The 14,401-nt window shown below is 38.4% G+C and overlaps 1 protein-coding gene across 3 annotated transcripts in view; it reads left to right on the forward strand.

The window, feature by feature from the left end:
• The window catches only part of fam117bb (family with sequence similarity 117 member Bb), a 207,805-nt gene that overhangs the window by 164,581 nt on the left and 28,823 nt on the right, over positions 1–14,401 (forward strand). For all 3 annotated transcript variants that reach the window (XM_059967375.1, XM_059967376.1, XM_059967377.1), the window contains one exon: positions 12,352–12,574. In XM_059967375.1, the coding sequence (XP_059823358.1) occupies positions 12,352–12,574 (223 nt within the window). The remainder of the gene's footprint in view (positions 1–12,351; positions 12,575–14,401) is intronic.

Consider the following 14,401-nt stretch of genomic DNA (forward strand, 5'->3'; position numbering starts at 1 on the left):
CAGCTGCACCTTTCCTCATCCCCTGTCACATCCACTGTTGAACTTAAACGCACGCGAGGTCATTACGCACATGAAGTCATTACCCACACGAGGTCATCAGTCGCCTAAACGCAGTTATACCCTAGCACCAGGAATCACCAGTTGGCGTTAGGTAACCAGCCACCTCACACGGCCAGCAAGAAGTGCCGTTGCTATGGGCCTGGAGCGCAGACAGATGGGCACCACCTCCAAACCTGTTTAGCACACTGAATGTTCGTGGGGAACCCAGTGCTAAAATATTTGCAGACGACTTAATTCGGGCTCAGGGTTTCATAAGTAGCAGAGCAGCTACCTTGCTGCGATCTACTGAAAGTCATCCCTCGAGCCAAACTTTTGTTGGCCGAGAGATCCTATCTACCTACAAGGGGGGGGCGGGCACGCACCCTGTTGAACTCCTCGCTCAGTCGCTCTCTCCAGACTGTGACCGGACTTAGATAAACCCTTTTTAAAAACAAAATTGAGTCTATTAGCCACTTATAAGTGACTTATAGTTGACCAATCACCTATATTCCAGTCGTGATTAACATACCCCCCCCCCCCCACCCCCACCCCCATCGGCTGGTCTGCAAGAATATTGTCATTATTAAACCGGTCCACAGTGCAAAAAAGGTTGGTGACCCCTGATTTACATTGTATTAGGTATTATAAGCAATCTAGAGATGATTTAAAGTATACGGGAGGATGTGTGTAGGTTACCGCTGATTGGGATCGATTTTTTAAAAAACGGAAGTTCTCTCTCCAGCAAATGCTTGTCCTTTAAAATTGTCCCAATCGTTAACCGACTGTAGCCTAACGATTTTCCAATGTCCTATGGCGTTTCACCTCTTTCTGATCGCTTTATTATTTCCACTTTATTTTCAATCGTGATCTTTTTCCATCAATGAAACAGAAACACTGAGGGCAGCGGGTCCTGTGCTGCCCTGGGTCCTAAAGTCCACCAACACTGAGACAGGTTAAATAAGGTCCGGAGCTATCCCAAGTCCTAAAGTCCACTGCACTGACACAGGTTAAATAAGGGACATGAGCATCTGCATTTTTTGGTATCCGTGAGGGGTCCTGGAACCAATCCCCCGTGGATGAGAGCTGACTGTCAATATTGATAAGATGAGATGAAGAGTCCTTGAAAGTGTTGAAACAGTTCAGTGAGGGGTGACTGAAGTGAAGTGAAATTATCCCTCTATCTGGTTCAAGAGCCTGATGGTTGAGCAATGATAGCCGTTCCTGAACCTGGTAGTGTGGGTCCTGAGGTTCCTGCCCCTTCTTCCTGATGGCAGCAGCAAGAAGAGAACATGGCCTGGGTATTGGGGGTCCTTGATGACAGATACTGCTTTCCTGTGACAGCACTCCTTGTAGATGTGTTCAATGGTGGGTAGGGAATACCAATGGAAACACCAAAGCCCTTGAATGGAAAATCCTACAAAATCCTTCCTTCTCTATTTCCGCATTTGCTGCTCTACAGAATAGTGACATTAGTTTTAAACACTTTAATTATAGATGCAAATTAGAAATATATTGCTCATTATTTCAGACAGAATACTACGTATAATATTGGCACTGGTGAAATATTAAAGTTTGCTACAGAGTTGCTGTTCATCAATTAATATTAAATATCAATGCCATACATTATAGATGCTTGGAATTTGACAGTAAACCAAAAAAACGCTTGAAGTACTCAGTGCATTGAGTGCCTTCACTTCAGTGGCCTTATACCTTTTTTTTAGGCATATGTTTATTATTTCCAATTTCTTCCTGCCCATTCCTGTTACTTAATAGTGAAGTAGACTAAGATCCCATGGCCATTGAATGCCACTCTAGCTTTGTTTGACCCTGGTCAGTAAGTATTGGAATAATATTCGACCATATAGACTGTCATAGTTGAAATAATTTCTCCCTTCAAAAAAAATCTTTCCAACAATAGTTACTGAATTGCAATCAGCTGTTAGATTCCTACATAATTTTGGCTTTATACCACCCAACTTCCCACTGCCCAGCTAATTGGGAAAGGATGTTGTGTATGACACCAGCTGTTGAAGGAAAAATTAGAATTAGAATCAATATCAGGAGTACATAATAAAAACTATAATTTGCAATGAGAAATATATATAAAAAAGGAGATTAAATAAATAGTACAAAAGGGAAGAAAAATACTGAAGTAGTGTTCATGGTTTATTGTTCATTTGGAAATCTAATGGCAGAGGGGAAGAAGCTGTTCTTGAAACATTAAGTGTATGTCTTCAGGCACCTGTACAATTCTTTGATGTTAATAATGAGAAGAGGCATGTCCTAGATGACAGGGGTCTTTAATGATGAATGCTGCTTTTTTGAGGCATTGCCTTTTGAAGATATCCTCAATGCTGGTGACGCTAGTGCTCATGATAGAGTGGCAGAGTTTACAACTTTCTGTTGTCTTTTCTGATCCTGTGCAGTAGCCCCTCTGTACTGGATGGTGATGCAACCAGTTAGAATGTTCTCCATGGTACATCTGTAGAAATTTGCAAGTGTCTTTGGTGACATAACAATTCTCCTCTAACTCCTAATGAGATATAGCCACTGTCATGCCTTCTTTGTTATTGCATCAATATGTTGGGCCCAGGATAGACCCACAAAGATGCTGATACCTAGAAACTTGAAACTGCTCACCCTTTCCACTTCTGATCCCTCATTGAAGACTGGTATGACTTTCCTTGACTTCCCTTTCCTGAAGTCCACAATCAATTTCTTTGACTGATGTTGAGTACAAGGTTGTTGCTGTGACTCTACTCAACCAGCTGGTCTATCTCACTCCTGTACACCTCATCATCACCAACTGAAATTCTGCCAACAATTGTTGCGCTGTCAGCAAATTTATAGATTCTATTATCAGGCATCAGTAACTAATCCGACTGTTTTACATTAGATAATGCCTTATTCATTGAGCAAGCGTAGACCTGGAAGTGTTTCGTATTGCTAAAATCAGATTGAATGAGCAAAAGGATGTGTACATAGAATGAAGCTTGGGGCAATAAGGCTATTTGCTTAAAAAAGGGATCCCGATTGACAGCATTGGATTGCAAGGAGGATTCATTCTGCATCTGGCTGCCACTTTTTAATATCATGGCCTTTCTATTCTGGGGATAACTTATTTGTAGTTCTGCCTTTTATATAAATTCAAGATTTAAAGAGAATGCCTTTTATGAGGCAATCTGTTTTAATAATGCAAACCAAGTAAAGTGTGGCTTGCTCGATGAAATATAAAATACATGGCTCATCTGTTTAGCTTGCTGAGATGCAAGAAATCTTAGTTTCATTGTAAAAAGCTATATACATCTTTAAACAAAATTGAAAGGATAGACAGTAGTACTTTGCTATATTTCAACTTTTTTATGAATTACCTTTGTTAGGCATTTGGAAGAAGCTTGCTTTACACCACTGTGTTATTTTTCTCTAGAATTCAGCATAATACAAGAGGAGGTTTCAGTCATTGGTACAGAATATGATTTTTATGATGATTTGAGCACTGAAAGCAAGAAAAATGAATTACAGATGGCATCCTTCTAAATCTGTGCTGTGCTTGGAAACCATGTTGAACCTTTTAATGTATCTGCAGAACTAGGAGGAATTTGAGCTAGTAATTCAGAGTATTACATACAAATGTTTTTGGTTCATGTATATAGACTTAAGTATAGGGTTTCCATTGTTATAAATATATCAATCTCATTAGTTTTCAAAATGAAAAAGCAATCTTCTCACCAAATTGGATACTGGGCAAAATTGTCAGATAGTAAATGTTAAATAATAAACACGAGATACTGCAGATGCAGAAAATCCAGAGTGAAACATATAAAATGCTAGAGGAACTCGGCATGTTAGGCAGCATCCATGGAAAGGAATAAACAGTTGATTCTTCAGGCTGTGACCTTTCATCGGGACTTAAATGATTGGTTTAGAATAAAATAGCTTTGCTTTAAGAGCTGAGTTCCAAGATAACTTTCAAGAGTGGAAACATATAGGGTTTATGAGGAGGCCAGATTTAGTTGTCAACTTGGATATTCAGAAGACTGCTTAAGCTTTAATTTAGACTGTGTTTGCTTCCTATGGTTTCATTTGCAAGTCGAAGTAGTTGCACTATTATTATGCAGAGTATTTTTTTGATTTTTGCTTTGCTTTTTTTTTAAAGCAAAGTGATAGCTAAGAGCAGCCAAATAAAGATTGATTTCTTTTGTTCCTGCGCACCTGTTCCATTCTAAATGAAAGTGCTCTTTACTAGGTTGAATAGCACAGCCGAGCCAAACAGCTGCACAGCGAAGCAGCACTAAAACCAGCTTTAGTGCTGGCACCCATTTCAGCAGATGGATTAGGGGGCATCTTTCAACTATTGCAAGGCGAGACAGTTTTGTTTGAATGAATACACCTCCAATCCACTTCCATTTCCTTGCTCATCACTCCTACAACCAAAAAGATTTGTTTTAATTAGCTTTCATTTTCTCCCCCTCAAAAAAAATTGGACATTTGGAATGTATTTGATCTTAATGATAAACAACTTAAAGCTTAAATGGATTGTTGCACAACCTGATGCCATCAGTGTAATAGCCCGAAAGGAAAATTATTTCCTTTCCTGCTGCCATTCCGAAGAACCCCTTAACATGAAATTTAAAAAAAAGACTTAAAATAATTCTCTTGCAGATGTAAGATTGCCATATATTTGAACTGAGTGGAGCATTCAGCTCAGAATATGAACAGTTACAGCATGAAAGCATATAGATTGCAGATTGCATCCTTCTGAATCTATGCTCTGTCAGGAAACAATGTGTTGAGCAATGTGTACTAGTTCTGTGTGAGAGCTGTCCACCTATTCCCACTTCCATAGAGCCATACAGTATGGAAACAGACCATTCAACCCACCATGTCTATGGCACCCATCAACCACCCATTTATCTTTACCATGTTTCTGTTCTTAGCCACCTGTATGTGTTCTTAAAAAGTCACCTACAGCTCTTTTGCCATTCACTTTCATTCCCTGTTCTTACATTCATGATCTGTTTGCTATTTGGAATAATTATTTCTGACTGTACTGTCTATATTCTTAATGATTTTAAATAATTTCTGTCAGATCTCCTTGCAAACTCTTCTGTTCAAAAATGAACAGTCCCAGCTTCTGCATTCTGTATAAAATGTTTTAAATCACTTTCTCAATATTTCTTGTCAGTTTGAAAGAACCATGCCAAAAGTGACCCATGGGACAATCAGTGGAATGGATTGCACATATAGGATTGGTGTTTTTTGTTTTATTGAAGTATTATGCATTTTATCATGATGCAGCATGAATATGCATGTAGTTTAACCTTCTCATGCTTTGTTCATGTGTCCAATCTATCTGTTGGTCAGCAAAGACCAGAGACATAGAACATTACACATGTTGTCAGACTTTTTAACCTACTTTAAGGTCAATCTAACCCTTTCCTCCAACATAAATCTCCATATTTTTCTATCATCTGTGTCTTTCTAAGAGTTTCTTAAATGCTACTAATGTATCTGCCTCTACCATCACCCCCGGCAGGGCATTCCATGCATTTTCTACTCTCTGTGCAAAAAACTTGCCTCTGACATCCACCCCCCCCCCACCCCCACTTTCCTCCAATTACCTTAAACACATGGTTAATTACCGAGACTGTACAGCAGGGGGCGGGAGTTTATGGTGTTTCCAGCTCAGCAGCACTGTCAGTAAATTACCCCGTGAGTATATCATGCCATACTGTACCCTATAGTGCTGATTCTATTTGCACTTGTTTTTGGGACTGGATCCTGTATGCTAAGCAAACTACAGGCAGTTTACAAGGAGGTTAAAAGGTATGGGGAAAAGGAGGGAAATGGTTTTGAGGCCAAAGATGGAACTGCCATGATCTTACTGAATGGCAGAGCAGACTCAAGTCTGACTGTTAATATGCTTTTAATCAGAAATTTCAAATGAATGATGTTAATTTACTTTGCGGTTTTGACTATCGTTTCAATATAAATTTGTTGTCTTCGTCATATAGTTGTATTCATTTTTGCTGGAAGGCACATTGTATACATTGAAACCTGTTACATTATGTTGATCATTAGGCAGGACAATAAGTTGGAATTTGCATTACCAGGGACATTAGATTAGCCTTCCCTTGTACTTACACAGCAATTGAATCCGACTGACATTTGTGGCTGTGCATTTTGCACTGTTTAAGAATATAATGAAGAAAACTTCTTTCTTTTGCCATCAACCATGGGGTCACTTCATATTTGTCAGTGCCCGAAAATAACAGATTTGTTAGAAATTTTCTCTACATAGGCTAATGAGTGAAGTCTTGCCTTCATGATCAGTGTATCTATAATTGGTTCAAAAGATTTTTAAGGAATTTTATTTTGTCACATTATCTACGCTGGTCATCTTGGGTGACGAGTGAAAAATGACAGTTTCTTCCTGTTGTGCACAATATTCCACCAGTTCCTGTACAGGAGAGCTGGCTATAACATATAAATCTGGAGCAGTGCAGGACATCCGATCCTTTTTGAGGCTATTTGAGTCAGCCATTACTGATCTTTTACATCAGTCCTATTTTCCTGCACCATTTCCATGTCCATTTATTCTCCTAATATCCCATGACAAGCATAATTTTTTTTAGGTTAGGAGCAAAATACTCTGCATGTGGTCTCACCAAGGCCTATGTTTTCAATAAGTCAACTTGTAGACTGCTGAATGCAGATCCTGTTGTAATAAAACCTCCTATACTCTGTCTTCCTACTTGCTTACTGCATTTGGATGTTGGCTTTCAGTAGAAAGTGATCAAGGTTCCCATGTCCATCAACATTTCCCGATTCTTCATCATTTTATTAAAATAATTAGCTTTTCTATTTTGTCACTAGTCCTACATTTTCAATATCATGTTTCATTTCCAGTGTTGTTGTCTATTTACTTAGCTTGTCTGTATCCCCTTGCAGTCTCTGTATATTTTCCCCTACTTTCTTCCATGTAGTTCTATATCATTAACAAATTTATTCTCCAATCAAATTGATGGTGTATGTGAATAGTTACAACTCAAGTGTTGATCACCACAAGCTGCCAACCTCAAAAGGATTCTGATGCAGGGTCTTGTCCCGAAACATCAACTGTTTATTCCTCTCCATAGATGCTGTCTAACCTGCTGAGTACCTCCAGCATTTTGTGTGTGTGAATCTGAAGTGAGCTTGCTTTTTCCTACTTTCAGCTTTCTGTCCATTAATCAATTCTTAGTTCATGCTTACCCTCAATTCATTATTCTCTAATCTTCAAAGTTCAAAAAATATACTTATTATCAAAGTACGTTTATGTCACCATATGCAGTGCCTTGAAAAAGTATTCGGCCCCCATAACTATTTTCACATTTTATTGTCTCATTTTCTAAATTTAAAATGCATTGAAGTTAGATTTTTGAGCTGACCTACAAAACATTGTACATCATATCAAATCAAAAGAAAAATTCCAAACCCTATCAACAATTTACTAAAAATTAAAAATTAAAATTATGAATCTGAGAAAGTATTCATCCCCTTTGTAATTACTGCACTAACTTTCCTTAGGATCAATATACTGTTACCTAATTTACCCTATTACATACTCAGCTAACTTGTTGATACAAAAAAATTGGAGGATCACCTGTTTTCAATGAATTCATTGGAATAAAAATCTCTCTGTAAGGTCCAACTGTATGATAAATTTTCAACAGACTAAAGCAAAATAAAGACAAAAGAGCATTCAAGACAAGTTAGGGAAATGATAATAAAGAAGCACAAATCTGGTACAAGAGTATCTCATAGGCACTGAACCAATCTTGGAGCTCAGTACAGTCTATCATGGAAAAATTGCCTAGGACAGGCTGATCCCTCTAAACTTAAGTCGCTAGAGATGAATGGCACTTGTAAGAGAGGCTACAATGGAACAGTGGCAGGGAAATAGCCCTGGCTAAAAAAAAGCATATCCTTGCCCGTCAAGACTTTGTAAAGAATCACTTCGAAGATACTGTAATATTGTGGAAGAAGGTTTTGTGGTCAGATGAGACTGAAGTGAAGCTGGTATGTGTGGCATAAATCTAATACTGCATTGTAATACCATCCCTATTGTGGAGGTAACACCATGCTATGAGGATGCTTTACAGCAGCAGGGACTGAAAATCTGGTCCGGAATGATGGAAAGATGAATGCTGCTAAATACACAGAAGTCCTGGATAAAAACCTGCTAGCCTCTGCCAGAAAGCTTATACTGGAGACGAAGTTCATCTTTCAGCAGGACAATGACGCAGAGCATACCCCAAAGCAACGATGGAGTGGCTTCAAATGAAGAAAATTGTTGTCCTTGAGTGTCCCATTCAGAGTCCGGACCTTAACCCAATTTAACATCTCTGGCAAAACTTCAAGATTGCTGTCAGCCACTGCTCCCCAACTAACCTGGCATAGCTTGAACAATTTTGCAAGGAGGAATGGGAAATTCTTGCTCCATTGCATTGTGCAAAGCTTATAGAGACTTATCCAAAAGGACTACTGGCTGTAATAGCTGCAAGAGGTGACTCAACTGCTTTTCTTTTTTTTCTTTTGAACTGCTGACATTTCAGTTTTTGAAATTTTAGTTTTTCATGCTTTACAATTTTCCCTGTTTTGGGAGCTCTACTGTGGAGGGAGAAAAGGAGCATGTGATTCACAAATAAAAATTTCTCAGTTAAATTGTAATACACACATGTGGGCAAAGGGTTGGGGCTGAATACTTTTACAAGTAGTTGTATAACCCTGAGATTTGTTTAATTGTGGGCATACTCAGTGAACCCAAGAAACGTATAACCAATGTGCAAAATAAACTGGAAATACAAAAGAAAAGGTAAAGAAATAATAATATTAAATAAATAAGCAATATATATTGAGAACATGCAATGAAGAGTCCTTGAAAGAGTCCACAGGTTTTGGGCGGGATGAGTGAAGTTATCCTCATTGATTCAAGAGCTTGATGATTGAGGGGGTAATAACTGTTCCTGAATGTAGTAGTGTGGGTCCTGAGGCTTTTGTACTTTCTTGAAGCATAAAGGGAGCATGACCCTGGACGGAGGGGTTTTTGATGATGGATATTGCTTTCCTGCGGCAGTGCTCTGTATAAATGTACTCAATGCTGTGGAGGTGCTTTAGCTGTGATGGACTGAGCTGTATCCTACTTTTTGTAGGATTTCCCATTCAAAGGTATTGGTGTTGACCTCCATCCTGTATTGGAATCTTATCAAAGGCCTTATTAAAAATATAAATGTATCATATCTGCTTGTTACCCTTGTCTGCTCTACTTATTACATCTTCAAACTCCATAGATTATCAAACATTAATTACCCTTTCGTAAATCTGTTGTCTGTTCAAGCCTATTGTTCTCTTCTAGATATTCAGCAATTATGTCCTTACAGATTTCAATATTTTTCCTGCTACTAATCTTACGTTAATGGTTAGTTCAGTTTTTTCTCTCTCCCTCCTTAAATAGTGAGATTACATTTGCTACCTCCAAACATGAGGACAGTTCCAGAATTCATAGAATTTTAAAAGATGATCACCATTGCATCTGTTTATATAGTCAGTACTTCCAAAACTCTGGTATGTATAATATTGGCCTTTAGGATAAATCTCCCATACTTTTTGTAAACTTATTTACAATAATTTTTAGTTTCTGATTTTCACTATTAGTTTGTATTTCTGTAAGTTTTATTTCTGCCTTCCATGAAGGCAGTCACAAGATAGTTCAGTGGCCCCAATTCCTTATTGGTTCATATAAATTCCATTGTCTCTGACTGCCCACATTAGCTCTCACTAAAACTTTTCTTTTTACATACCTATAACGGCTCTTGGCAGTTTCTCACCAGTTTACAATCTTCCAGTCTTCCCTTTCTTTATCAATTTCTTAGTCCTCCGTTGATCTCAAATTGCCAAGCCCACTTTTTACTGGTAATTTTATAACCTCCTTTTAATTTGATATTATCTTTAATTTCACCTATTAGCCCGGAAAAAGCACTTTTCCGATTGGGTTTTGTATCTTAACTTTTTTTTTAATATCTTACTTTCCACTTTACAACAAAATTATCATTTAACAAAGTAGCCTTTTCCCTCATCTCAAAATACAATCTCATTTTCATCCTGTGACTTTGTCCTCCACTTTCCACTAATTTGACTTGTCCCATCTTTTATATATTAAAATATTAGGTCTTGAATCACTGTATATCAATTACAGGCACCTCTAATTTCTTGACAAGCTTTTTCCAATGTTACAGAACCTCTATTATTCGATGGCTTTCTCCCTCCGTACCCATTTTCTGTACTATACTCTTTATTAGCTCCACTAAAAATTGATTTTCATTATGATCTGCAAAACAAGTTGGGTTTTAATGCACCTGTAGAAATGTTATTGAAGTTTCTGGTTTGAATCAGCGGAGGCTGAAGGGAGGGGAGAAATGCTTTTAGTTTCTCAATTTACATTTGTTATATTCGAGCTTTAAATTTCAATCTCCTTTAAAACCAGCTAAAATTTTTGAATTCCTTGGGTCATATTCTTAGGATCAGAGTGTACTTTTCTGTGGCAGGTGACTTGAGTGTATCTTGAGAATGAGATCTTATGAGAAAGATAACATGTTATTTGGTGGCAACACACACAAAGTGCTGGAGGAACTCAGCAGGCGAGGCTGCATCTATGGGGGAAAAAAGTACAGTTGGCTTTTATTTCAGTGTTCTTGCCTCCATGAGATGACAATGTATTTGTCAATGGAAATTGAGCTTCTGAAAAGGAGGGGAATGTTGATAAGTAAGTAGAATAGTATTTTTAATACTGATTGTCATTCCGTACTCAGTGCATTTAAGTTGTTGAGAGAGCAGATTTGCATTTTCAGTGCCCTGAGCTAAAAATAAAAATTCATAGCAAGTTGCTTAACTAACAGGTTCCTCTAAATTAATTGGTAACTTTCCTTGGTCTTTGAAAGCAAAGGATCAATGGCTGAAATGTTTCCAAGACACAACTTGTTTAGTTTGAGATTGCAGATAGTCGCAGAAGTACCCTAGGATTGAATCTGCATCCAATTTCTCTCCACTTTGTCGTAAATTGAAAAACGCTTGGCTTCTGCTTACTATTTCCTTATCTTCTTCACTCAGTTTAGCTTTCTGGAAAAGGGTGCATTTCCTTCATATAATACACATTCTCTCCTACCCCTGTAAAAATGGATGTATTCCTTCATGCACACAAGAGACCACAGACGCTGGAAAATGGAGCGACTAACAATCCAGATGCAGGGTTTCAATCCAAAGTGTTGACGGTTCCTTCTCCCCAGCAACTCTCACCTCTTCTCTCCCCCCCCCCCCCCCACCTCCCAGCAGATGCTCCTTAACCCACCGAGTTCCTCCTGCAGATTGCTTGTTGTTTATTTTCCACATGGGCTTGGAGAGTATCAGTAGTTATTTCATTGTAAGCCCCTGTTCTCACTGAGAGCACTTCTCACTATATTCATTCAGCAAGGCCTCTGGTTTGTGAAAAGCAGGACACTGTGCACTTACATTACAACAAGTCTGCTGAGCAATGTTGACTCCATGCATCTCTCTTTCTCCCAGCAAAAACCTACCATCTTGACCAACTCCCTAATACTGCAGTTCATTGTTCTATTTTTCCTGATTATACTTCATGGAATTTTTATATGTTTGATGTAAGTTCTTTTTTTCTTGGCATAATCTAGTAGAATGATGATAAACTCCTGGACAGAGGTTAAATGGATCATCTTGATATCAAGGTTTACAAAACTCCACCACTTCAATCATGTTTTCCCTTGTTCCCACTCTAATTATCCCCAGATTTCTTGATGACATGTTCATTACTAATCTAAGTGCCTCAATCAATGGAAAAAGCTGCCCAAAATTGAATCTGAGACAATTTTTCTTTCAAATTCTTGCCCTTTTAATGGCACTGTATATCCTGAAAGAAAAGTTTATGTGCAATATTTGATTATAATACTTTGTACTTTAAAAATATCCTCAAACTGTTCACTCAGCATTATTACCATTAGTCAAATAATTTATTTCCTGATATCATTATCAAGTCTACTTAAATCTACTTAAGTCTACTTCCAAGTCTACTTAAATAGCATTTTATAAAGACTTGCATTTATGTTGTACTTTTCAGAATCTTAGGACTTCAGTCAATCAAATTCCCTTGAAGTAGTTTCTGTTTTTAAAAAGTAGGATCTTCAAACCTCCAGTGTGAGAAGTCTAGAAACTGTGATTATTGGAGGAATTGAATAACTCTGATACCTCATTTCTGTGTGCCAGCTGCAGGATACTCCAGATGGTCATCGTGCTCCATTTCCCATACAGCAACGAAGCAGCAGTACTCGTAGTATTGATACTCAAACCCCATCAGGAATGGATCGGAGCAGTACCAGCAGCAGCAGATCCCAGTCTGTCTCGCCAACGTTCCTTGCTATAGCCAGTGAGGGTAATGGAGAGAGTCCATGCTATACTGATGAACTTCTTACAGACAGCAAAGAGAAAGGTATTGGGTGCAGTTTAAGAAGAATTATTGGGATTGAATCATTATTCTATCTGACAAAGTTATCATTTTCTTAGTTGCTGTCATGTGTGTAAAGTTGTTATCAGGCCAGTACTATTGAGGAAGGTTTTATTTTACAGACAATAGACAATAGGTGCAGAAGTAGACCATTTAGCTCTTCGAGCCTGCACTGCCATTTTGAGATCATGGCTGATCATCTACTATCAATACCTGGTTCCTGCCTTGTCCCCATATCCCTTGATTTCCCTGTCCATAAGATACCTATCTAGCTCCATCTTGAAAGCATCCAGAGAATTGGCCTCCACTGCCTTCTGAGGCAGTGCATTCCAGGCCCCCACAACTCTCTGGGAGAAGAAGTTTTTTCTTAACTCTGTCCTAAATGACCTACCCCTTATTCTCAAACCATGCCCTCTGGTACTGGACTCTCCCAGCATCTGGAACATATTTCCTGCCTCTATTTTGTCGAATCCCTTAATAATCTTATATGTTGCAATCAGATCCCCTCTCAATCTCCTTAATTCCAGTGTGTACAAGCCCAGTCTCTCTAACCTCTGTGCATAAGACAGTCCTGACATCCCAGGAATTAACCTTGTGAATCAATGCTGCACTTCCTCTACAGCCAGGATGTCCTTCCTTAACCCTGGAGACCAAAACTGTACACAATACTCCAGGTGTGGTCTCACCAGGGCCCTGTACAAATGCAAGAGGATTTCCTTGCTCTTGTACTCAATTTCCTTTGTAATAAAGGCCAACATCCCATTAGCCTTCTTCACTGCCTGCTGCACTTGCTCATTCACCTTCAGTGACTGATGAACAAGGACTCCTAGATCTCTTTGCATTTCTCCCTTACCTAACTCTACACCGCTCAGATAATAATCTGTCTTCCTGTTCTTACTCCCAAAGTGGATAACCTCACACTTATTCACATTAAACGTCATCTGCCAAGTATCTGCCCACTCACCCAGCCTATCCAAGTCACCCTGAATTCTCCTAACATCCTCATCACATGTCACACTGCCACCCCGCTTAGTATCATCAGCAAACTTGCTGATGTTATTCTCAATGCCTTCATCTAAATCTTTGACGTAAATCGTAAATAGCTGTGGTCCCAATACCGAGCCCTGTGGCACCCCACTAGTCACCACCTGCCATTCCGAGAAACACTTGTATAGTTTTTATTATTTTCCACCTTTCGCGTGGGAAATTTCCCACTAATCATGGTTTAAAGTTGTGCGTTACAAGAAAAGGTCTACAAGAAAACAGTTTTTATCTTAATGCACCTTATTTTTGCCGATAATTTGACTACTGCTCCTTTTAGTCACTCTAGGTGGTAACTCCAGCAGTTTCTATGTATAGGTCTAAAAAAGACTGTCTAACAATGCTGATTACTGGGAAGAAAAGAAATGCCTTGACAGTAAAACATTTTCCCTGCAATATCTAAAGATTTTGTTTTGCACTTCTCTAAAATTCCTTCTTTCAATTCACAGCCATCAAAGGATTAAATTTGAAGGAAACAAAAATAAAAAGATTCACTGTTTTCTGTCCCTAAATATTCTCCCATTTTGGTCTGGAATTTGCACTCAAGTCAATTCAATTTTTTTTTATTAGTTAAAAATACAGTTGTAGCTTGATTCTTCTGTTTTATTTGATTACTCTTTTGAAATGTTCTCATGCAAAGTTTGCATATATACTATCGCTAGCTTCAAATTTCTCCCATGTTCTGTTACCTTTCAGTATTAGAAAATGTTATATACACCAACTTTAGATGTTTTCAGTGCCTTTGTTTGCTGGCACAATTGTGGAATAGTT

Source organism: Hypanus sabinus, chromosome 4 (genome assembly GCF_030144855.1).
Source record: "Hypanus sabinus isolate sHypSab1 chromosome 4, sHypSab1.hap1, whole genome shotgun sequence".
In the NCBI taxonomy this organism is placed as follows: Eukaryota; Metazoa; Chordata; class Chondrichthyes; order Myliobatiformes; family Dasyatidae; genus Hypanus; species Hypanus sabinus.